We start from the raw sequence: 23,995 nt of genomic DNA, 5'->3' as shown, positions 1-23,995 counted from the left end.
CCCTAATGATGACGACAAACAATAGACTTTGTTTTCCCTTGCCCGGACACGGGCCACTGGGGCCCCCCACTGGTGCCAGGCCAGGTGGTGGGGCCCACTGGGGCCATGGGGCCCGGCCGGGCACAGCCCGAAAGGGTAACGTGGGTCCTCCTTCACATGGGCTCACCACCTGTGGGAGGGGCCATAGGGGTCGGGTGCAGTGTGAGCTGGGCGGTGGCCGAAGGCGGGGACCTTGGCGATCCGATCCCCGGCTACAGAAGCTGGCTCTAGGGACGTGGAATGTCACCTCTCTGGCAGGGAACGAGCCCGAGCTGGTGTGTGAGGTCGAGAAGTTCCGACTCGATATAGTCTGACTCTCCTCCACACACACCTTGGGCTCTGGTACCAGTCCTCTCGAGAGGGGTTGGACTCTCTTCCACTCTGGAGTTGCCCATGGTGAGAGGCGCCGAGCAGGTGTGGGTATACTTATTGCCCCCCCGGCTCGGCGCCTGTATGTTGGGGTTCACCCCGGTGGACGAGAGGGTAGCCTCCCTCCGCCTTCGGGTGGGGGGACGGGTCCTGACTGTTGTTTGTGCCTATGCACCAAACAGCAGTTCAGAGTACCCACCCTTTTTGGAGTCCTTGGAGGGGGTGCTGGAGAGCGCTCCCGCTGGGGACTCCATTGTTCTGTTGGGGGACTTCAATGCTCACGTGGGCAATGACAGTGAGACCTGGAAGGGCGCGATCGGGAGGAACGGCCCCCCCGATCAGAACCCGAGCGGTGTTCTGTTATTGGACTTCTGTGCTCGTCACGGATTGTCCATAACGAACACCATGTTCAAGCATAAGGGTGTCCACACGTGCACTTGGCACCAGGACACCCTAGGTCGCAGTTCGATGATCGACTTTGTGGTCGTGTCATCGGACTTGCGGCCGCATGTCTTGGACACTCGGGTGAAGAGAGGGGCGGAGCTGTCAACTGATCACCACCTGGTGGTGAGTTGGCTCCGATGGTGGGGGAAGATGCCGGTCCGACGTGGCAGGCCCAAACGTATTGTGAGGGTCTGCTGGGAACGTCTGGCAGAATCCCCTGTCAGAAGGAGTTTCAACTCCCACCTCCGACAGAACTTTGCTCATGTTCCAGGGGAGGCGGGGGACATCGTGTCCGAGTGGACCATGTTCCGCGCCTCCATTGCTGAGGCGGCCGACCGGAGCTGTGGCCGTAAGGTGGCAATCCCCGAACCCGTTGGTGGAACCCAACGGTGAGGGATGCCGTCAAGCTGAAGAAGGAGTCCTATCGGGCCTTTTTGGCCTGTGGGATTCCTGAGGCATCTGATGGGTACCGGCTGGCCAAGCGGAATCCAGCTCTGGTGGTCGCTGAAGCAAAAACCCGGGCATGGGAGGAGTTCGTTGAGGCCATGGAGAAAGACTTCCGGACGGCTTTGAGGAAATTCTGGTCCACCATCCGACGTCTCAGGAGAGGAAAGCAGTGCACCACCAACACTGTGTATAGTGGGGATGGGGCGCTGCTGACCTCGACTCGGGACGTTGTGAGTTGGTAGGGAGAATACTTCGAAGACCTCTTCAATTCCACCGACACGCCTTCCCATGGGGAAGCAGAGTGTGGGTTCTCTGAGGCGGGCTCTCCTATCTCTGGGTTTGAGGTCACCGAGGTAGTTAAAAAGCTCCTCGGTGGCAGGGCCCCGGGGGTGGATGAGATTCGCCCGGAGTTCCTAAAGGCTCTGGATGTTGTGGGGCTGTCCTGGTTGACACGCCTCTGCAACATCGCGTGGACATGGAGGGTGTGTTCCAACTACAGGGGGATCACACTGCTCAGCCTCCCTGGTAAGGTCTATTCAGGGGTGCTGGAGAGGAGGGTCCGTCGGGAAGTCGAATCTCAGATTCAGGAGGAGCAGTGTGGTTTTCGTCCTGGGCGTGGAACAGTGGACCAGCTCTACACCCTCGGCAGGGTCCTCGAGGGTGCATGGGAGTTCGCCCAACCAGTCTATATGTGTTTTGTGGACTTGGAGAAGGCGTTCAACCGTGTCCCTCGGGGAGTCCTGTGGAGAGTGCTTCGGGAGTATGGGGTACTGAACCCCCTGATACGGGCTGTTCGGTCCCTGTACGACCGGAGTCAGAGTTTGGTCCGCATATCCGGCAGTAAGTCGGACTCGTTCCCGGTGAGGCTGCCCTTTGTCGTCGATTCTGTTCATAACTTTTATGGACAGAATTTCTAGGCGCAGCCGAGGTGTAGAGGGGGTCCGGTTTGGTGGCCTCAGTATTGCATCTCTGCTTTTTGCAGATGATGTGGTTCTGTTGGCTTCATCAAGCCGTGACCTCCAACTCTCATTGGAGCAGTTCGCAGCCGAGTGTGAAGCGGCTGGGATGAGAATCAGCACCTCCAAATCTGAGACCATGGTCCTCAGTCGGAAAAGGGTGGCATGCCTTCTCCAGGTCGGGGATGAGATCCTGCCCCAAGTGGAGGAATTCAAGTATCTTGGGGTCTTGTTCACGAGTGAGGGAAGAATGGAGCGGGAGATCGACAGGCGGATCGGTGCAGCGTCTGCAGTGATGCGGACTTTGTATCGGTCCGTTGTGGTAAAGAAAGAGCTAAGCCGAAAGGCGAAGCTCTCAATTTACCGGTCGATCTTCGTTCCTACCCTCACCTATGGTCATGAGCTGTGGGTCGTGACCGAAAGAACAAGATCCCGGATACAAGCGGCCGAAATGAGTTTCCTCCGCAGGGTGTCCAGGCTCTCCCTTAGAGATAGGGTGAGAAGCTCGGTCATCCGGGAGGATCTCAGAGTAGAGCCGCTGCTCCTCCGCATTGAGAGGAGCCAGATGAGGTGGCTGGGGCATCTGATTCGGATGCCTCCCGGACGCCTCCCTGGTGAGGTGTTCCGGGCATGTCCCCCGGGGACGAACCAGGACACTCTGGAGAGACTACGTCCTTCGGCTGGCCTGGGAACGCCTCGGGATCCCCCCGGAAGAGCTGGATGAAGTGGTTGGGGAGAGGGAAGTCTGGGCGTCCCTGCTGAAGCTACTGCCCCCGCGACCCGATAGAGCGGTAGAGAATGGATGGTTGGATGGATGTTGTTGTTGTTGGTTTTTAGTGTTTCTATATCGCAGATTTTCACTTATTGCCGGGGTCAGGAACATAACCCCCATGAAGGAGGGCACTAATTATTATTATTATTATTATTATTTAATATAGCATTGCGGTGTTGGATAATATTGATGGATTCTTGGATTAAGTGGGGTAAGTCCCTTCTGAAGGTCCCAAAATGCCCAGCCCGCCACTGTTTGAACTCCAAAGCGATCGTGTTGTTGTGGTAAATCAGAGTGAATGTTGTATAACGCATACATTTGTGTTTGCGTGTGTTGTGCAGAAGCTGAGCCTGGTGCACGTCAACAGCAACCAGTGTTTGGACAAGGCCAGCGAGGAGGACAGTCAGGTGCCCAGCGTCAAAGACTGCACGCACTCGCGCTCGCAACAGTGGCTCCTCCGCAACGTCACGCTACCGGAGGTCTTCTGATGGCGTACGGCGCACGCGCACTCCCACGCACACGGGGCCGAATGTTTGTCTTTAAAAAAAAAAAAAAAAAACAACAAAAACCAAACAGAATGATACAAGCGCTCCGTGTGGATGTGAGAGCAGGACACCTGGGACGGTACGACCTCGAGGAGCAGTGTTGCATCCTCAGGAGGAAGACGGAGGAAAAGACTCCCCGCCAGGAGATGCTGGATGGCCGCAGAAAGACATTGATGCCCACCTGTCACGTCATCATGTAACGTTTACTGACTGCCTCTTGTTACGGAGTGTGTGCACTTAAATTGTGTGTGTGTGACTTGAATGTTTGTTTGTTTTGTTTTTTTAATTTAATTCTGTCATGAGTGGTGAACACGAACTCCTATGAAGAAGGTTGTTCTCCATTGTGTGCCTCCTTACAGTGTGTGTCTCCCTCTAGTGTCGTCTCCTCGTCTGTACACCCTGCAGGATCCCGAAGTGTCCCCAAAGGACTGTGCACATTTTGGGGTTGGAAGGGCCAGGGAAGAGGGGGGGTCCAAATGTGATCTTAAGAAGACAAATAATTGTGATGTGATATACTTTTTCTATGTCCCGTTTTTACATGTTTGTCTCTTGTCCATAGAAGCTAGCACACTGCTCACTGCCTAGTTACTCACACACGTCCAGTCTGACCCTTGGGTCCATTGGGTCCTCACTGGGGCCCGACCGATTGGCCGATATAGCCCTTTATTTTTGCTGATTATTATTATTATTATTATATACATATATTTTAAACACGAAGCAGAAGGCAAAAATAATGACTTTCAAACAAACAAAACAGTAAAGTTAAACTAATACTAAAGGACAAAATATTGTAAAACAGTCAGATGTTCTGCCTCTAATTCATATCTTTACTGTGGGTGTTAATGGAGTAAAAAAAAGTTATTCATTATATATTTTTGTATGATTATTCGGCTGATTAATTATTGCAATTTTACTCAGCCAATCATCGGAATCTGTATTGGCGTAAAAGAAAAACAAATATATCGGTTGGGCCCTAGTCCTTACGTTAAAGCAGGGTTTCCCCAAATGTGTTCACATGGACATCAAACCATTTACTATATAGCACTTGTATTCATTAGGGTCACGGGCGAAGTGCGGCGTACACCCTGGACTGGTTGCCAGCCAATCACAAGGCACATAAAGACAAGCGACCGTTCATCCATTTTCCATAGCGCATGTCTGTCCTCATTATGGTCGCAGGTGAGGTGAGCTGGAGCCTATTTCGGCTAACTTTGGGCGAGGGGCAACCCGACATCTGAACCTCTCGTCAGTGAGGCAAATGTGCTAAACACAAGTTACTAAAATAGACACACCATCATTGCCATCGATGTGCTGTACTAAGGATACACTGAACACCGCATACAACTTTTGCTTCACTCTGACAATCGGTGACCAGATTAATGGAAAAAAAACTAAAATGGGGCTCAGTTTGGGAACCCTGCTTTAAAGCAACACTCCAGTGTGGAGTGTGTCAATGAGCTTCGGCCATCTTAGGCTACTGACCAAACTTTGCTTCCAGTTGTTTGTTTGTGAAACAATTCTTCACACCGCCTGTTGGAGGGTCCCTCTGAGTCATCATTCAGGCACAAAAGAGTTGAGAGGAAGACATTTTGCATATCGCACCTTGTCATATTTTACTCTGCTTTTACGTCATATCTCATAGTTAAGTTCGGCACTAACATCCATCATGTTTTTTTTTTTGTTTTTTACATATCACTGCAAGTCTGTGATGTCATTAAGTTTTCCACGCTCGGTTCGGAATAATTCACTCATTCTCTGCTCCCTAATCACGTTTTTAGGGACTATAGGTAACTGAAAAATGTAATAGTTCACTAAAAGCGTCCGCTAAAAATGAACCAGTGTGATCTGGCTGCATTGCCACTTCAGGACCTTTAGTCCACGAAAACTCTCTACACGACCACTACTTATTTAGGGATTATTGTATAGTGGATTATATCGTTGAAAAACTGGAATAGGCAATGAATGAATGATTTTGAACACACTCATTGTGTTCAGAATCATTAATGCATTCCTAATTACCTAATAATTCGATATTGGGTTTTTATATTGTGGACTTAAAATTGACCAGTATGGTGTTCTGGGGCTGCTTTGTTAATCCAGGACCTTTACCCCACTAAAAATCCCTACACAGCGACTATGTTTGGAATCGTTTTTAGTGAACTAGGTACTCTACGATTTGGGAGTGGGAAATGAGTGACTGATTCCCAAGACAGCAGCAAAGGTGTTTACACACATCGAAAGCATCCTTTAGCGTCGGTTCAAGGGAGCGACTGTGACGTGGTTTGAGAGGACATTTTGTTGTGCTGTTTGGATTGTACTGAAATGTGCTGACACGTGTGGCTTTTTCCACAGTGAACGCATCCAAATGTAGAAAATAAAAGTGAAGGCATTTACATGACCTGTCAAGGACAACCATCACCTACGTGATTTTATTTTTCCTCAGCCTTGATTTGACAGTGCTGAATTTATTACAGCCATGCATTTTAAGGTTATTTGAAAGTGCCTGACAGACATAAAAAGCTATTTTAAATGTACTTATCAGCAGACACTAGATGTCTAATACAGTAGGAGTAATTTCTAACTGAAAAATAATTTGATGTGCTCTTCTGTGATGGGGGCATGACACTTTACCATCTTTTACTATTTTTACGGTCCCGCAAAGGATTTCAATTTATGATTAATTATTCATCAGCAAGAAATTCCAGAGTACAGTGTTTCCCATACACGTTAAATATTGTATGATTATTCTGTTTTGTGTGCTGCTCCTGCATACTGAATAATCCATTTAGCTGTTTTTTTTAATCCATTTTTTTGCATCAAACATTTCACAGCATTCCAGCGAAGCGTGCGCCTCGAATAGGGACCATGAAATCAACATGGGGCTTTATCAGTCGTTTTCTGCACACAAAGCGTGGAGCGAACCTCGCTTGGCAAAAGTTGTAACATTTAAATGAACCATGCTTACAGCCATCCTGACAGCTAAGTGTAAGAAGAACGCAGAATGCATTGTGTATAATTATCCATTTTCTTTTTAAATTTAGTTTTAGTAAAAAATTTAAAAACTAATTGTAGTTCATCAGTACACACTAAGTCATTGTGCTGCTAGGTCATTTCACTAATGTAATCAAAAGTGAATAATTCTACTATATAATGCATGAACTACATATTTTTCATCTATTTTTTTTAACCAGCAAAAAAAGTACATCTATTTAATGATTACAGGGACACATTTACATCAAACTTTTATTTGGCAGTGCATATCCAGTCTTTTGAGGAAAACGGTAATAAAAAGAAAACTAATTTGGTAAGCACAGATGTTGTTTATGCACACTCCAAAAAAAAAAAAAAATTGTTCCAACAAACCAAATGTCCTATACCATCTATTACACATACAAACTTGGCGATAAGCACTGTAGTACTCTTAAAGTGCTAGTGTAGTGAAAATAATAAGCAAGCACAAACATCCAATCAATATCTAATGAAAGCTGTCTTGACTGCAATTTCAGAATGTTATGGTTAACAGAAAAACAAATGGAACTAAACCGTGAGTGAGACCATAAAGATATGTCTTTTCGCTATTCATTTCTGCACATTAAAAAAAGAGCTAGCCCACTCCACTTCAGTGCCTTATCAGATAAACCATGTCACCATTTCTCGAGTTATATGCTGGGCTAAAATGTCATTTTCAAACACTTCACTTGGGATTACATTTCACAATTCTATTCTTCTTTATAAACAACACAAATGTGAAAACGTGGTCATGGAGAGCAGGCAGGTGTGCATTGTTATTAAAGCAAACATTTTGTGCAAACTCAGTGCTACTTTTATGGCCACATGGGTAGGGTTGCAAAATACATGAGATTTTCAATGTTGGGAATAAACTGGAAATTTCAAAATGTTCAGGTTGGTTTATTATAATCTATATTAAAGTCAAATAGTTAAAATAAATCAGCCAAGAACTCTCCTGTCAGATTTTAAAAAGTACATACTTTGCATGCATGTTTGCATTTTTGTAGGGTTTTTAATCCCCCCCAAAAAACATTTTTCTGGAGCCCTGCTGTGATATATTTTAAAATTATTTAAAATTGCCTATAGATGCCACAATCGATCAATCACCTTTCTACTAAACATGGCTTTGCCTAATAGAAGCTCCAACCATCATGTCAACATAGTTCTTTGGCACCAAGATACCTCAAGATGATCATCTTTGGGTGTCTGTTAGCGCAACACCAAAATGCTGAGTTTTTCAGCAAAGGATAGGTTTAGAATTTTAAAAAGTGCAAATAGACCCAAATAAGAACACTGCACATGCATGTAGTCCAAAATAAAGCATGCATCTCCAAACTTTTTTTTTTTTTATGTCAAACACAAAAAGTATTTTGTTGTTCATGGGGGGAGGATAACGGCAAAAAGCTTTCAAAATATGTTGATTTTTAAATTAGAATGACTCAAATTTCCAGTTAATTCTCATTAATTGTCATGGAAAGTATCCAACTTGTCCAACTGATTATTTCCATTATTGTGTATAATTCTAAAACATAACCAAATGTTGTGGTCCTTTGCAACCTTACACGAGTGACCATGAGAAATCTTTGGAAGCAAGTTGTTGTACAATGTGACTGGAGACTACGTGAGTCTTAATGTGAGGAGAGGTACCGACGTGGAAATGTTTCGACAATCATCTCACGCTGTAGAAGTACCATAAAAACTATTTTGGCAAGCGTGGTACGCATCATCTTTTTGATTGATGGCCGCAGGCACCGTTTTGTTCAGAGCGATGGTGCAGCAAAGCATTGTGGGTGAGCGACCGTGAACCCGCCCTTCCTTGCGACGCCATCTCGCCGGACCCGCGTAGCGGAGCCGCACGGGGGGAAGGAGCAGTCGAGTCTTTCCGCCAACCCGCCATCACTCACTGCTCTTTTTCAGGACGGATGGCGTCGACTCTGACAAAGGCCTGGGGGGGAAAAATCTACATAAAAAGAGTGTGATAGACGTTTTTTTTTTTTCTTTCTTTCTTCTTTTAAGCGTGCCAGTTGCTGTGGCGATGGCGACCTGTTGCCAGGCTGGGGGCAGCCCGCCTGGATGGGCGTGGGGGCCGCGGAGTTGGGGCTCATCAGCATGGCGCTGTAGATGTTGGCCGCCACCACCAAGATGCACAGCAGGATGGGACCAATAATGGCGCCCTCCAGACCCAGATAGTAGGCGCCGCCCGCTACTGCCAAGCCTGTCAGGTAGGGGTGACCCCCCCTGAGAACACACGCACACAGTGTCAACATAAACTGTAACTCTAAGGAAAATTCTCATTTGTGTATTTCCTCACATAGTGGTGAGGGTGATTTATTTACTCAACTGCAAACAGTATGAGTCATTTTTTAGGGGAGAGGCATTTGCTCTTACAAATAAACCTTGACTTGTCAACTCATTCCGTGACAAAGCTCACAACTCCATTTACTTACATATTAAATACAATTGCAAAATTGAAATGAATTAAAATTCCATTAATTTGTTCAAGCCTCCCACAAACAGCAAAAATGTAAAACAAAATTAATAAAAACATACAGGAATGACGATTTAAAAAAAAAAAAAGTAAACTCTTTTTGCCACATTTTTACTTCAATTCAATGTACATTGTGCTGGTCCTTCTGGTGTGAGCACCATGGCCACCTGGGGGCACTATAATACAGATATACGGACGGTGGAAGCAGACGGTGACAGCTTCTCAATAAGCCACAATAATATTAGTTATTCTTTGCAGGGGATAAAAAATATATGCCTGTGAAATGTATTGCAAAAAAAGAGTATATCAGGTATTTAGGCCTTTATTTTTACAAATTCCATTTAAATATTCAAATTGTTTCACAATTTTTCCATTAACACTTTCATCGGCATACTGCAGCACTTAGAATGGGTTTTTTTATTTGAAGAAATATGTGTATTCATTTAATAACTCTCACTGACAACTCAGGCCAGACAGCAAATAACAAAAATCTGTGGATAATTGATGCCCATTAAAACAAAAGTTGCACTACACACCCCGAGATGTCCGAGTAGATAGCCGTGTCCACGAAGTAGGTCGGCAGCATGTGGCAGACGAGCAGCAGAGCGGCCTTGACACCTTCGCCTTGCGCCAGCCACAGGTCGCACACGGCGGGCACGGCGGCCCAGTACGTGCCCAGGAAGGGCACCGCGCCCAAGATGGCGGCCAGGGCTTTCGGGGGGGGGGGGAGAAAGAAGGTTGCAGAGCAAAGGAAGCGATGACGAGAACGGGCCGCGTCTGGTGCTGGACTCACCTGAAGGAATGAAGACCACGTTGATGCCAAAGATGGTGTGAGTGAGCCAAGTGTACAGGCCGTAGAAGCCCGCCATCTTCAGAGAGGCATCAAACACGCCTCTGTGCAAACACACATTATTGACATTATTACATTTATACGTCATCTCTGTCACGGTACTAAAGTTCTGACAATAAAATCATCATTTAGGCAATAATAGTCAATCTAGAATGATACACTTTAGTCCACATACTTTATTTATATTGTTTACTTTTCATCAAACGGAAATATGGATGTTTATTAATTCTAAAATTGTATTAATTAATCATTTAAAAATATATATATAATTAATGGTAAAAATGTGCTAAAAATTGCAATGTTTAGAAGTGATTGCATATGAATTACCCATTAACCATAAAATCATAAAAACTAAGTAAGAGTAACAATAATAAACTGTAGATTTAAAATTTGAGTGTCTACTAGTACTTAGTAGTGCTAAGATTGTAAAAATACCATGATACAATACATAAAATGCCAATATTTTTCACAATATGATAATAGTGAGAATGGTGTTAATGATAAGGACGTATACATTGATAGTGTTGCAAACAGATAACAGGAAGATGAGCTATAATCATAATCATCAGATCATAATCATCCTAATTTCTCGTGAAGTGCTACCTGATGGCCTCCTCCACAGACTGCCCAATGATGTTGGATGAAGGTCCTGGCTGCGAGAGGGGGGTCAGGCTGATGACCCACTTGACAGGTTTGTAGTATTCTCCACTGGAGCTCAGCAGGTAGAACAGCGTGGTCAAAAAGATCACCTGAGATTACGCAACAATGTATTTGAGCACCGCCGCAACACAGAAGACAGGAGGAGGAGCCTCCCTACCAGGCTGAGGACGAAGTTGAGCAGAGCCGTGCCGCTGTGAAACAAGACGGTGAGCAGCGTGGTGGTCGTGGAGATGAGGAGGCCAACGTTCCTGCTCATCACCACCCAGAGAGACTCCAGAATCTGAGAGAAAACCCCTTCGACCTTCAAACCCATTTCTTTTACAACCAACCCGCATTTGGTTTCAAATATTAAATAACACTTACAGACCACAGAGTCTCAATATTCTCCTGAAGAAAGGAGGCGATGTCCTTCCAGTCCAGGATGTCCACCAACCAGCTGTTTGCTCTCTGAATATTCAACTTGGAACCACGAGAGCGACCGGAGTGGGTCACGTTCTACGAACAAACGTGTCTGTAATTTCAGTAATAATAAGAATAATAATTAAGAAACCAGCCCACCTGCCTCCATCGCTACCTTCACAAACCAGGAGTGGTAGAGTCGGTCCCAAAGCTCCAGCACCTGCTTCTCAATCACGTCCGTGTGATTCACCTTGTCTCCTAACATCTTGTGAAGCTGCGCACACGCAAAACGTCACACGTTGGGACGCCAAAAGCTCAATCTGAAGACTAGGATGCTGGGTAATACGTCACAATCTTCAGTTATCGCGCTAATATGACCCCAAATGGCTGGCCATGAACGGCTGCATCTTACTATATAAGAACTCGGGCCTGACCGATTAATCGGTCGATATGAGCCCTTTTCAGATCGGCAGATTTTTTGCCTTTTAACGACATTAAGATAACGACATTCAAACACAAAAAAATGGACAGAATCTTTTTGGAGGGCGAGGTACTGTGGTACTGGATATATCGTGCATGCCCAGGTGGTTGCTTGATGCTTAGCATCAACACTAAATAAATAGTATTTGACATAAAATAGCATTTGCTTCAATGTCAGTCTCTCGCCAATTACACAATGTAAGAAATATATATATATATATATATATATATTTCCACCACAAAACAAGTGTGAGTGAGAAGCAATGCACAAGAAAGTGTAATGCCAACTTTTTGCGTTATCCATTCTCTCCCGTGCTCGTAGACGTTAGTGGCCGCCGAATTCAAAGCCTTCTGGACCACACGGGTTTCTGGCAGCAAGCTGGAGGGGAGCCGATGAAGAGAGAAGGTAGATACCAGATGCGATCGGTACATTTATAAATCGGAAATAGCATACTTTGCCCATTCTGGGTGGTTGGAGACCGTCTCGTTGATGAGATTACTGGTGACGTCAATGATGTGAGCGCTTTCATGGTGAACCTGGATGCATCCGACCATATTATTTATATTTCTGTAATGCGGAGATGAGCTGCTGCCTTCACTATGGAGGTATTAACAAAAAAAAATAAAAAAACGACCAACCATTGCTGTGAGCAGCAGCCCCATGAGGAGGGTCCCTGTGACCAGGAGGATGATGATGAAGATGCTGATGATTTTATCCAGCGAGCGCTCCAACCACACCACCATCTGCATGGAAGACACAAAGGGGAGAAGAGGAAAAGCGTGAAATAAGAAGTGAAGGGTTTCAAAACCAAAGGGGTCGGACGTGGACAAACCAGTGTCCTTCCAATGCGGCTGGGAACCTGAAGCCATACTTCTTAAGGAGCCAAAAGCAAAAACCAAACACACACGCGTGCATACACACACATCCTACCACTTCAGCATGCAGAAGTGCAATAATGTAAACACACACTGTGTACTTATTTATACTCTCACCGGTATTTATATATTTATGTTAGTTATGTTGTAAACTCGTGCCAATAACTGTGCCGCTCTCTGCTCCCTTAAATGCCCACAAAGATAAATAAAGTTTTCTACATTGGAAGACCAAACAGCTGATTTTCTGGTGTACTTTCAACTCATACGGTATTCATGGCATTGATTCATTCGAGCTATGTCGTATTGTACTGGGCAGCCAGCACAGAGACGTCGAGTTATATTTTCCCTGCTACGTCTAAATAAGTTGAAATTTTAGTGCAATTTCAGGCTCTGCAGTTGTTATCTCACACCCTTGAGAAACACTGCCCTCTGCTGCATAGTGGTCTACATAAGCCACACACTCTCAAGCAAAAGCATCACAGATGTAAGATGTAGAAGCAGTGGTGGAACTGTTTTCAAAAAATAAAGTACCATCACTCTGTACTGCAGCTTCCTGTGAGGACAAACTAAAATATTGAAGCAGGAACTCAAGAGGACAAACGTGTAGACAGAAGGTGATAAATGAGTTAAAGCCAATCCAAGCATGTGCCTTGTCTCTCTTTCTCTCTCACACACACACATAGATGAATATTTTATCTTGTTTTCCTTCCTTTGTTCATCCCCACACACACACACACACACACACACACACTTAGCAAACAGCCTCTCTCATCACCAAGTCATTACCTGCTTGTTAAGCCAATGCCACAGCTTGGAGAGGAGACAAGAGACATTGGGAAGATTGTTATTGGAAAGATTCGTGCAGCAGTAAGCACATTGCCCCCCCCCGCGTGTGACGACAACACAACACACGTGTGTGTGTGTGGGTGCACACCACAAGGAGCCACGCGGAAAGCAAGGAGTTAATTACAGGGCGATTGGCGGGGTGTTGACTTTTAACGGTAAAGTGTAACAGTGCAACCCTAGAAAAAGTTTAATCGGACGCTATGCCCAAATTTAAAAAGTGTATACACACATCTCACCTCAAACAGCTGTCTCCTCCTACATCCATGCAGAAACTCATTATTAATAAAACATACAACATACACATCAGCATGGTCTTACAGCTGTGCAGCAAGGGCAAACCTGACAGATGTAGTAAACGACCAGTAAGTCTTTCAGCCATGCTTTTCAGCCAGGTGTGTCTATCATACCCGTCGGTGCTGAACATAAGCTGGGGACAATTAGTTCCACCTCCAAATGAACAGCATCATTGACAGGAACCAAAAATGAAACGACAAGTGAACCCGTAACACATTGCCATCGTAACACTAAGTAAAAATTCTCTACCAAGTAATTAACCCTTTCACACGCATTTGTACAAAGTAAAGGTGTCTTACTTCAAATAAATGTCATACATTCTGAAGTTGAGCAACTAAAGGCCACTATTTGAGGACATACAGTTGAAAGCAGATGTTTACATACAATACATGAAAAGACATGCTTTTTTTTCCCACCTCCTAATTGTTTGAACAGACAGCACCTTCAGGCAACTGGAAATTGCACCCAAGGATGAACCAGACTTGAGCAAGTCCACACTTTTCTTCTTGCTATCTTGGCTGATTTATTTTGACTTTCCAATGATATTAGACAAAGAAGCCATGTTTAAAGTGTACCTTGTTTAGACAAATCTACAGGTGTAGCACAGAAGAAATGCCATCATCTGGGTTTTTCCAATTTTTTTAAAAGCACTGTAATCCTCCTGAATGTAAACTTCTGACTTTGAAGGAAGCAATGAAAAAAATGTTTAAGAAAAAGCCTTCTCTCATTATTCTGGAATTTAGCAAACAGAAATAATGTTGTTAATCCCAAATGACCAAAAACAGGAAACCTTTAGTGCATGTCAGACAGTCAGGAGGGAAAAAAACATTGTTACCAAGTGTATGTAAACGTCCGGTTTAAACAGTATGTTAACCCTAATAGAGAATGATAAGTAGAATGCTAAAAACAAAAAAGAATAGTCGAGTTAGGGTGTGATCATTTACGATAAAACAGCGTCCACATGAAGACTACTTTCAACAATGTCAATGGGATGGAAAAATATCGGTCAACCACACCCAAAAAATGTCCACATGAAATGACTTCTGAATATCAAAATTGGTATCCGATATCATAGACAACAGAATAAAACAGCTAATGAAATGAGATAGCAGTGCACCCTAGTCATACAATCCAGTTCTGTGTTGAGAGAGGGTCCACAATACACCTATGTTCTTGAGGACATGACCACATAAATAACTGGACTAAGGACAAGCGTTACCTTTGTGTCAATACGCAGCAAGAACTGAGCCAAGCCTTTGATCGGACCCGGCAGCAGAGCATCCTCTCGTTCCCGCCTGAACTTCTCCAGCACAGTCCACCACGAGCTCAGAGTCCTCGCCGCAAAGCTCTTCAAGCCAAAATGGACCACCAGCTTCTTCATCACCCACACTAAATATTAACACAGGCGTGAGGCGCACAGTACATATGAGACGGAAAATACAGACTGCCAGAGTGCATGCTACCTGCCACGGGGATGGGCAGGAGCTGTAGGACCCACAAGTTGAGCCAGATCTGGACAAGGACTATGGCCCACACCAGCAGGATGAAGTAGATGTCGCTGGCCCTGTGGGAGGACTTCTTCTGGAAGAGACCGGATGCTACTCTTCTAGAGCTCTGAGGGAACCCTGGGGTGGCAATGAGGTTGCCCACTGAGTCGTTGCCATCTTGAGCACATGGGAAGAGGGCATATTCATGTTAAGAGAAACAGGAAGTTTTTAAATCAAGTTTTTTTTTTTTTTTTGTAATGAAGAAAACCGCCACAAGTATGTCATGTCTTCTTATTACCTCTACCAAGGAGGCTTTGTTTCCAAAAGCACGGGTTTGTCCGCTCATGTGACGGAACACAGTTTCAACACAAAACTAAGTAACTGGAAATGATTGGCCAGAGATTAACTTTTCACATATTTTTTTTCCCCCAAAATGTACAGTTGATATAAAATAAATGAATAAATAAGATGAAGATAAATAATTTCACAGCTTTTTACACCACAGATAAGACCTAAATGATAGTGATTGCAGTCCCTCAAGGGGAAATTCAACTAAGCCGAGTAGAACAGCTCAACTTTATGTGGGCACTTGAAATGGTGGCAGGTGTGTGCAGATTGGCGCAATGGGCACCCGATGCGGAAGTCGAAGATGCAGTCTAAAAAGACGCGCATGTCCAAGAATGAATAAAGTAGCGAACGGCATGTCGATCATTGGAACGGAGTAAAAGTATCGATCCTTCTTCACATAAATACTCAAGTGAAAGTAAAAAGTACGGTGCATTTAAAGTACTCCGACAAGTACAGTTTATGGAAAATGTTACTTGAGTAAATGTAACAGAGTAAATGTAGCGCGTTACTACCCACATCTGCCTGCGGTGCATCCTTCAGCTGGCTCAGTTTTGGAGTGCAGGCTTCCACAGGAGATGGCCATGTAAATCGTGTTGGCAGCAAATGACAACACCCGCCCAGGCAGCTCACCTAAAGAATTCATAGCACAGAAAATCATACCATCACATTAACACCTCTCTGACATCATCAACAGTTTTTTCTAGACCTGTAAAAAAACAGCTTTTATTTGGATCCCATGAGAATGTGGAGGTGTACTTAATACACAGAGGTTCATTGGTGTACATTTTGCAGTTACAATGCAACCCCTGTATATTATAAAGAAACACTTATAATACCATCTGCGTCGGAAATAAAGCGCCACGCGATGAACTACTTTTTACAGTCGTGCAGCACTTGACCCCCCTTTCACTGCGCAAGCCCACCACACAAGTACAAAAGAAATCATTTTTACTTTTTTGTTAGTGTTTTTCATATGTATGGCCTCAAAGTGACTTTCATACAAATATTTATTACTATAATTGTGACTTTCGTACCGCCTTAGCATAGCGTAGTAGAACATTGCGTACAAAATCGGGTTACGACGTGTCACAAGAATGGAACTTGAGGATCACCTCTGTCTTAAAAACACTGTACGCAAACATAATAGTGTTTGCTATGGTCGACAACTATCTTGTTTGTCACTAAGGCCGCAGCTATCAAATCATACACACAAAACCCCGTTCGTGAAGCCCGTGTCAACAAGCCTCACCTCTGCCAGGGACGGGAGGCTTCTCTTGGGAGCCCACAATGAGCAGCAGCAACACCACCACAAATAAAGGAACCCTCCACGAGCCCGTCAAAGACACTAGATGAAAATTTGACCATTATTAATTGATCTGACGAACATTTGACTACTATTGTATTCGAGCCATGTGAAACATTTTAAAGCCCAGAGTGTCAGACTGAAGGCACCCGGTGTACTAAAAATAAACTCTCTCTCGTTACTTCGACTCACCAATGTAGAAAAGCAAAGTGGTCCACACGGGCAGGGCGGCGGACCTCAAGTAGCCTTCACTGTAAGGACTCCACTTAAAGCAAACTGCCAACAAGTAGCCGACGACCACTGTGCAAACCTGCGATCACAAAACGCGAGACAGAAATGAAATCATCCCTAAAAAAAATAAAGAGGTACTTTAACTTAGTTTAATTCATTCCAGGCTTTAAATAAAAATAAAATGTTTAGAAGGTCAAAGTAAGTTCACCTTCGTTGTGGGCCAGACGATCAACCAACAAGTCTACAAAGAAATTACAACGTAGCTGCTCACAATGCCCTGAGCATCTGACAGTTCCCAGGAAGATCTCCCTTTTCCCAATGTTACAAGCTCAACGGGTGACCCCCTTAAACAGTCATCGGGGACCCGTTTTCAAGACCCGGATGACATAAGATGACCGTAACGACAGAGATGCGGCGGATTCGGGAAAACAAATCCTTTCAGGCCTGCGTGAAGGCGTGGCAGAGAAGGCTGGGAAATGAAGTGTGTTCGACTCCAGGGGGATTACTTCCAAGGAGATTTGCTTCATATCAAAGCATAAAACATTTTCATTTTGATTTGAAACACAGTATCTGTTTTGTGACACCAGACCTGCAACTTTTATCTTTATCTGTCCACAAAGGGAACATATGCAAACAAAAAAGGAAGGGGAGAGCACCCAGCTGTCATTGGCAATCCACTCACCCACATGGCGTGGAAACAATCCAACCCCGCCGCGATGATCCCCCACAGGTGGCCGAGAAGCACCTCCATGCCGACGACGCTCCACGACAGGTAGAGGACGTAGAGCAGCGGCGCCCCGGCTCCGATGGCCAGCACCAGGGGGAGCTTCTCCAGCACCTGCCGGCCCAGGAAGTCCACCGTGTGGTTGACGCACCACACCGGCACCAGCAGAGTGCCCACCACGATGGGCGTGCCGGTGTCCTGCAGGCCGCTGAGCCAAGAGCGTCCGAGCCGAGCGAGGGAGTGCTTGAAGGGGTGGAGGAAGGTGCCGCACAACACGGCCCAGAGAAGCGGCCGGAGGAAGGCCTCCAGGATGAAGTAGACCAGCACCGCCGCCCCGCAGCAGATAGCCACGAAGATCATAGCCCCGGTGTTGTAGAAGGCCTGCTTGATGTTCTTATCGAACTTCAGTGACGACGGCTGGGTGAGCAGCTGGCTAACCATTCCTACGGTCGGCGGGACGCTCTCGGAGAACGACACGGAGTGAGGGCGCCCTGTGTGAGGGCTCCCCGGCGTAAGACCCGCGGCGGGGTCCGGTGACGAGTCCTCCTCGTCAGCCATGTTTGCCCCAAACTCTTCTGCGTGATGCCACACGCTGCGTGTGAAAGGAAAACGCGTGACGTGACACTGACGAAGGGCACTGTGGGAAATGTAGTTTAGAAGAGAAGCTTGACTCAGTCATGTTTGTGTCATTTTTAAATTGTCTTTTTTACGTTTACTTGTAAGACTTTTAAACCACATAAACATTAATGTGTAGAAATTGATATTACTAAAATAATTAACTACGCACATTTGTACTTGGGGCAGTGAGTGGCACCCTGCAGTGTTAGCTGGAGGAACTCTCTCTTTTGTCTTTAAAAAGTAAAAACCTTTGACGAAATTTCGACCTTGAAAAGTACCCACAAACTATGAAATATGCTTGGATTTATATAGCACTTTAAAGAATATCTCGTCATTTACATACTGATGACGTAACATTACGCACAACTGGGGACAGGGGCGTCACTAGGTTTTGTGTGGTGGGGTTAACCCCGAGGACATGCATAGGAGATGACCAAACGTAGCACGTGAGCACAAACGTCGCAAACCGCTAAATAGTAGATTGAGAAATTGTTTTTCAATGGATTCTAAAAAAGATACACTACTATGTAAAAGCATCGTAGCTGTGCTACAGTCTATCCCAGCTGACTGTAAACCCTGGACTAGTCGCCAGCCAATCCACAGGGCAAACTAGCACACTTACATTCACACCTACTGACAATTTACAGTCTCCAATTGAGCTAACACGCATGTTTTTGGAATGTGGGAGGAAATCGGAGTACCCGGAGAAAACCCACTCTACCAATACAACACATTTTTGTAGCATTTTATTTTTTAACTGTATATAGGTATCGTACTACATATAGTACAGTGTATTGATGTATAATGCACTATTTATTTACCATACAATTTGAATCCCTAAAATTCAAATCCCCTTTAGCGATTAAAATTGCATAATGTATACAAAATAATGAATTTTAAGTTTTTTTTCTTTTATTGAGCATATCCAGCCATTTAAGCATTTTAAAAAGATAGTCGTAAGTTATTGCCATTAGCATGTCATCTATCAGACTCACATTTTAAAACACCATACCGTTGCACAAACCCAATGGGTGAATAAAATGAAGTGAAAAATATGAAACAGTCAGATGTGCATACAAAGGCAAAGTGCCATAAACGGGGGTGCAAAAAAGTCGCTCCGAACATTTTGTCACATAATTTCTTCGGTGACATTCATACATGAGGCAGACCAAAAAAGAGGAGTGATCAAGTAAAAATAAAAAAAAAGGATGCAGGCTGTTATTGGTTGCTTTATGTCCTGGAGCCAAGTTAATCATGAGCCAGCAAATATTTGCCATCTGCTCTTTTTATGCTCCTCTCGGCGATAATTTCCGAGCGCATGCTGTGATTTCATCTACTGACGTGCGCAGTCCTCTTAGTAACCGAATATAACTGTCCTGTTAGCGTACGTAGATATATTTTGTTTAAAAATTCTAATACAGTGTGTCTGTGCGGGGCACACAAAGAAATGACAACTTGTTTTATTGCTGCTACAACTTCTCCACCCGACTCCCGTTTTCACGGTGTTCCCATCAGCAAGTAGAAGGTGAGGGCTACTATGAGCAGTAGGCAGAGGGGTGAGTTGAAGGTCTGGTAGGCTGTGGAAGGCATGAAGATGTCCTCGTATTTGTAAATACTGACCATGCGCTCGCTCACCGGAGGACTGTCGATGTCGTGTCTAGTGATGGAGCCTGTCGGGCGAGAGATGAGATGATGCCAGATGATGAGGACGCAAAAGGTAAACATCACTGAAAGGGCCCAACTCACCTTGTATGGCGGGCCCCCAAGCAAACAGGTAGTACCACGACAGGTGGAGGTCTACGAGCGTCTCCTCTCGCGGCACGTAGAGCGGCCGCTTGAAACGACAGGTCACGCGGTTGTTCTCGAAGATGCCCTCCTCGTCCCTTGCCGGGTTCCTCTTGATCTCCTTAGCCCACTGGCCTACGTTGTAGAAGTGATGGATACGCACGCGGCCGTTGTCGTCGTGGACGCAGCCCATGACATCGTCGCCTCCCTGAGGAAAAGGGACCGGTAATTAGTGTGTAGAAGGCCAGGAAAAGCGGTTGAAATGTGCACCCAAAATTCCTTGTTTTGACATTCAGTAAGTTGTTAAAACCACAAAGGTTGTATTTTCTATCACATTTGCCATGTAAGGAGTTACATAAACCCGCCAAAACATGTGGGGCAACGTGTTATGGTCCGACGAATGTGTTATGGCCGTAATTCTAAAAGGTATGTTTAATGCAAACACGACACTGCTCATCACCAAAAGAACACCGTACCTACAGTCAAGTATGGTTTCTGGCAACATCACAATTTGGGGGTGTTTTCTTCATCTAGAATTGGGACCTTTGACAAGGTGAGAAGGAATTATGAAAATGAGCAGTTACAAATAGTTGTCAGTGTAAGCACAAAACCGTCAGGCGTCTGATAGAAAGCAAAGCAAAAAAAAAAAGTCAGGAAAAGCCTACTAGAACAGCTGAAAATTATTTGAAGTTAAACAGAGGCATTTTAAATGGTGGTAGGTGTGTGCTGACTCTCTTTTACCATGAGTTTGAAAAAAAGCTAATCTAAACACAGCCACATTCACATAAGCGGATGTGTACACTTGTGCAACCACATTATTTAAGCTGTTTATTTTTATTTCCCCTCTCAAAAATATTACAACAATCCAAATTGAGCTGTACAGGTTATGTTTCGTATCAATGAGGAAAAAAAACATTGGGAATGAGTTTTCTTGGCCTCATTTTTATGCCACAAAAACCTAGCATTTGAAAAGGGGTGTGTTGACTTTTTATAGCCACTGTTTATTTTACCCTAAATGCCTCTGCCACAGGAAGTGAGGAAAATTGGTCAAAATGTGTGCCTAAAACCCTGCAAAATATCAGAATTTAACTTAAATGTTAAGCTTTTTAATCAAACTTAAGAAGGTTGGGTAAACATTTTAGAACGATAAAAAGAACATGTATGGATTTTTACCTTAGCTGCCCCAGCCACATTGTGCTGAAAAATGGACACCATTGAAACCCCAGAAGTGTTCTTTCTCAATGTTCATGTAGAATTATTTATTAAAGAGAAAAAAAAATAGGACATGAGAAAAATCTGTCCTGTCCAAGATCTGAAGTTCAACTCAAGATAACATGTTGGATAAATTATTCTGTAAAATCTCCCATGATTCTTGCTTTGTTATGAAACCAGAAAGTTCATCAAACGTAAAAAATGTTGACTGGATGAGTGAACAATTAACAAGTATGAGTAAGTATTAAGTATTGTGTTGGAAACCCTTTAAAAAATACAAAAAGAAGGAAATTTGCAACCAAAATCCTGTACAAATCTCAACTTTAATAGCGCTATCTACAGCAAGTATCTATTATTGTTATTATTATTAAACAAGTAGAGTTCTTGCTCAGAGGATTAAAAAAATATATACTGTCATGTTAAAAACAACCAAATTGGTTAGGTATGGTAATGCGTACTTCAAATAAAAAATTATTAATAATAATAATTTAAGTAAAAGTGTAAAATATTCATTGACAATGATGGAAAGAGTTGACCTTTGGAGCAGTTAAAAAAAAAAAAAAAAAGACTTATGCTTACCATTTTTTTGTCAGAGGAGAAGCCGACGGCAACCCAGCCGTCAGTGTCGGCGCTCATCTCGTACTCCACATCTGTCCCAATGCGACGGTAACTCAAGAAGTAGTCACATGTCTCCGCATCGCACCCGGGCTTTCCATACCTACCCACACAACGCATCAGACCTTCATATTTAACCTACGTGTTTTCGAGGGGCTATATTGTGTGATTATTTGAGGATTCAAAATAGAAAAAGGACACACGCTTGCTGTTACCTGATGCATCCTTTGGTCACACCACAGTCGCTGACTTTGATTCTGGCAAAGGGGTCCACTGGTGGGGCGGTGGGAAAAGGATAACCTGCAATTATGCAAAATCAGCATTGTGTATCATTGTTATGACAACGTAAGTGTGTGGTTTTTTTTTTTTACATTTAACAAACACTTATTTTTGAAAGTCAAATGTACATTAATGCAAATGAAAAACAAATACTGTTTGTAATCACTTCCTAAGTACAGTTCAGTTTTATTGAACTTAAAAGTTTGCATTTAATTTTTAGGACTTGTGTGTTTTTAATCATTTATGTACATTTAATTGCATTTACTTTTCATGTCCAATACATTTGAACTGAATCATTATATATGCACCGTTAGTATTATTTTCTGATATTCAAGCACAGTGTACACGTTTTTTTGCCTATTTTGTTTTTGCCTATTTTATGAAGGTTGGTACTGCCCAAAGGCACCGAATCATACGTTTGTAGATTTTCTGCAATGCCAATTTGAAACAATGTCCTGTTTTTGAATAAAGGGATGGAAATGAAATGTTTTTTTTTCTTCATTTCTTCATTGATTAATCGAAAAATTCCTCTACATATTGTGAAAATTCCAGCTGCAAATGTGTGTAAATTTATCCTTCTAAATAATGAATATTACTTGAGAATATTGCTGTACCACATATTCACAAAATTAATTGCCCTTGAAATAAAATGAAGTACAATAAGTATACTAAATAAAAACAATATTTTGAAGAATTCAAAATGTATTCAGATAGAGAACTCAAAACTTTCTTGGCATATTTGACATCATTTCCTGTTCTATGAGATTGGCTTTTTTAGGGTGTTTGACATTTTGCAAGCGTGTACTGAACGTTTTTGTTGACATGCAGAAATGGGGGCTGGGGGTTGGGTGGGATGTCCACCCTTGGGAGGAGGAGAAGGAGGAGGAGGGGGTTGAGGGGTGGCGGTGGGGGTGGGGGGTTCTGCTCCATCAACGTCAACATTTGTCTATTATTCGAGGTGAGGTGAGGATACTGACCGTCATCAGACAGATATCTGGACTCGAAGAACTCGGAGGCGAAGGTGCTGTACGAGTCCTTGTGGTGCTCCCGGTGGCCCGGCTCTCCGTGCTCCCCGTGGCCGGCCCGCAGTGCTCCCTCGTCGGTCGGGCTCGGCGCGACCCCCCGCCATCCGCTGCCGTGAATCAGCAGCGGCCACAGCACAAATATCATGGCTGCTTTGCGATTTGTATTCTTTTCTATGCGCTGAACTACAAAAGTGGGGATACATCAGAGCTGATTGTCATTTTTGTTAGAAACCCGTCGCAGGTGTCCATATTCCCAGTCTCCTCGTCGTCAATGGGTTTTTATTAGCAGGATTGCATCATCGCACTCATTATGGGGGGGGGGGGGGGGGGGAAATCCCCGAGTTTGAGATTGAAGATAACCAAAAAAGAAATTAGCCGCATTTGTCATCTCGCCGTCTAATTGGTCGTAATCCTTTCAGGAACGAAGACGGCGATGTCGAAAGTGGGCTGCCTCACGTTGAGATTCGTTTTCTTACTTAGTGTGCGAGGAGGTCAGGATGAAATGGTTTCGTCCACATCCTCTCCTCTCCATCGAACATCAAACATGGCCTCCAATGAGAAATTGCGTCACCATAAACTCCACGTGAAATAATAGAAGTATTGTTGAGCTAAGGTTTTTAACGCACCACGGGTGTATTACAGTTTATATATATATATATATATATATATATATATATATATATATATATATATATTTATTTATTTTTTGGTCTCAAAATGCACAATTTAAAAGGAAGTTTAAAAGAAACAATCATTAAATATGATGGTACCATAGACCTTGATCTCCAGCTCGCCCACGTTACATTACTTACGGTATCTTCTGTGATTATATTAATAATAATCATGTAATGGATTTTTAAAAAAAAAATATTAAATTTACAATGGGTGAAAATG

The 23,995-nt window shown here is 43.9% G+C and overlaps 3 protein-coding genes across 10 annotated transcripts in view; 1 reads left to right on the top strand and 2 right to left on the bottom strand.

Moving 5' to 3' along the window:
* The window catches only part of galnt1 (UDP-N-acetyl-alpha-D-galactosamine:polypeptide N-acetylgalactosaminyltransferase 1), a 52,436-nt gene extending 46,446 nt beyond the window's left edge, over window positions 1-5,990 (top strand). For 2 of the 3 annotated variants that reach the window (XM_061775531.1, XM_061775532.1), the window contains exon 14: window positions 3,369-5,990. In XM_061775531.1, coding sequence (XP_061631515.1) covers window positions 3,369-3,515 — 147 coding nt within the window. In that variant the 3' untranslated portion in view covers window positions 3,516-5,990. The remainder of the gene's footprint in view (window positions 1-3,368) is intronic. The other variant, XR_009788828.1, reaches the window with a different exon arrangement.
* Window positions 5,991-6,801: 811 nt separating this feature from the next.
* Window positions 6,802-18,175, bottom strand: tmem245 (transmembrane protein 245). 6 transcript variants are annotated; one of them, XM_061775523.1, is made up of 18 exons: window positions 17,526-18,174; window positions 16,805-16,922; window positions 16,559-16,654; window positions 15,826-15,939; window positions 14,938-15,138; window positions 14,694-14,863; window positions 13,121-13,144; window positions 12,098-12,202; window positions 11,913-11,995; window positions 11,747-11,837; window positions 11,154-11,252; window positions 10,943-11,074; window positions 10,737-10,859; window positions 10,523-10,668; window positions 9,863-9,963; window positions 9,606-9,780; window positions 8,625-8,819; window positions 6,802-8,541 (listed from the first exon to the last, which is right to left on the bottom strand). In XM_061775523.1, the coding sequence occupies exons 1-18, from the start codon at window positions 18,123-18,125 to the stop codon at window positions 8,478-8,480; spliced, it is 2,637 nt and encodes an 878-aa protein (XP_061631507.1). In that variant the 5' UTR covers window positions 18,126-18,174; the 3' UTR covers window positions 6,802-8,477. The 6 variants fall into 6 exon arrangements, with proteins under 6 accessions (XP_061631507.1, XP_061631510.1, XP_061631512.1 ...); XM_061775526.1 differs by having other exon boundaries at window positions 6,802-8,526; window positions 17,526-18,173; XM_061775528.1 differs by lacking the exon at window positions 16,559-16,654 and having other exon boundaries at window positions 17,526-18,175.
* A 741-nt stretch (window positions 18,176-18,916) lies between these two features.
* Window positions 18,917-23,603, bottom strand: LOC133480066 (DOMON domain-containing protein FRRS1L). Its single transcript, XM_061777719.1, has 5 exons — window positions 23,054-23,603; window positions 22,013-22,097; window positions 21,762-21,900; window positions 19,932-20,178; window positions 18,917-19,855 (listed from the first exon to the last, which is right to left on the bottom strand). The coding sequence occupies exons 1-5, from the start codon at window positions 23,244-23,246 to the stop codon at window positions 19,683-19,685; spliced, it is 837 nt and encodes a 278-aa protein (XP_061633703.1). The 5' UTR covers window positions 23,247-23,603; the 3' UTR covers window positions 18,917-19,682.
* Between the last annotated feature and the right edge of the window lie 392 nt (window positions 23,604-23,995).

Source organism: Phyllopteryx taeniolatus, chromosome 6 (genome assembly GCF_024500385.1).
Source record: "Phyllopteryx taeniolatus isolate TA_2022b chromosome 6, UOR_Ptae_1.2, whole genome shotgun sequence".
Lineage (NCBI taxonomy): Eukaryota > Metazoa > Chordata > Actinopteri > Syngnathiformes > Syngnathidae > Phyllopteryx > Phyllopteryx taeniolatus.
The sequence above is the reverse complement of the archived record's forward strand: the minus strand, read 5'-3'. Positions and strand labels throughout refer to the sequence as shown.

Bases quoted from the DNA above. Each gene is read 5' to 3' on its own strand.
- tmem245 (XM_061775523.1), bottom strand. From the start codon at position 18,125: ATGGCTGACGAGGAGGACTCGTCACCGGACCCCGCCGCGGGTCTTACG. The intron at 12,203-13,120 runs GTAATGACTTGG...TCTTCCATGCAG, and splicing joins GGCATTGGCTTAACAAGCAG to ATGGTGGTGTGGTTGGAGCG. The intron at 9,781-9,862 runs GTGAGTCCAGCA...CCCCCCCGAAAG, and splicing joins CGTGGTCTTCATTCCTTCAG to CCCTGGCCGCCATCTTGGGC.
- LOC133480066 (XM_061777719.1), bottom strand. From the start codon at position 23,246: ATGATATTTGTGCTGTGGCCGCTGCTGATTCACGGCAGCGGATGGCGG. The intron at 20,179-21,761 runs GTAAGCATAAGT...CCTTTTCCTCAG, and splicing joins TCTCCTCTGACAAAAAAATG to GGAGGCGACGATGTCATGGG. The intron at 19,856-19,931 runs GTGAGTTGGGCC...CTCGCCCGACAG, and splicing joins TTGGGGGCCCGCCATACAAG to GCTCCATCACTAGACACGAC.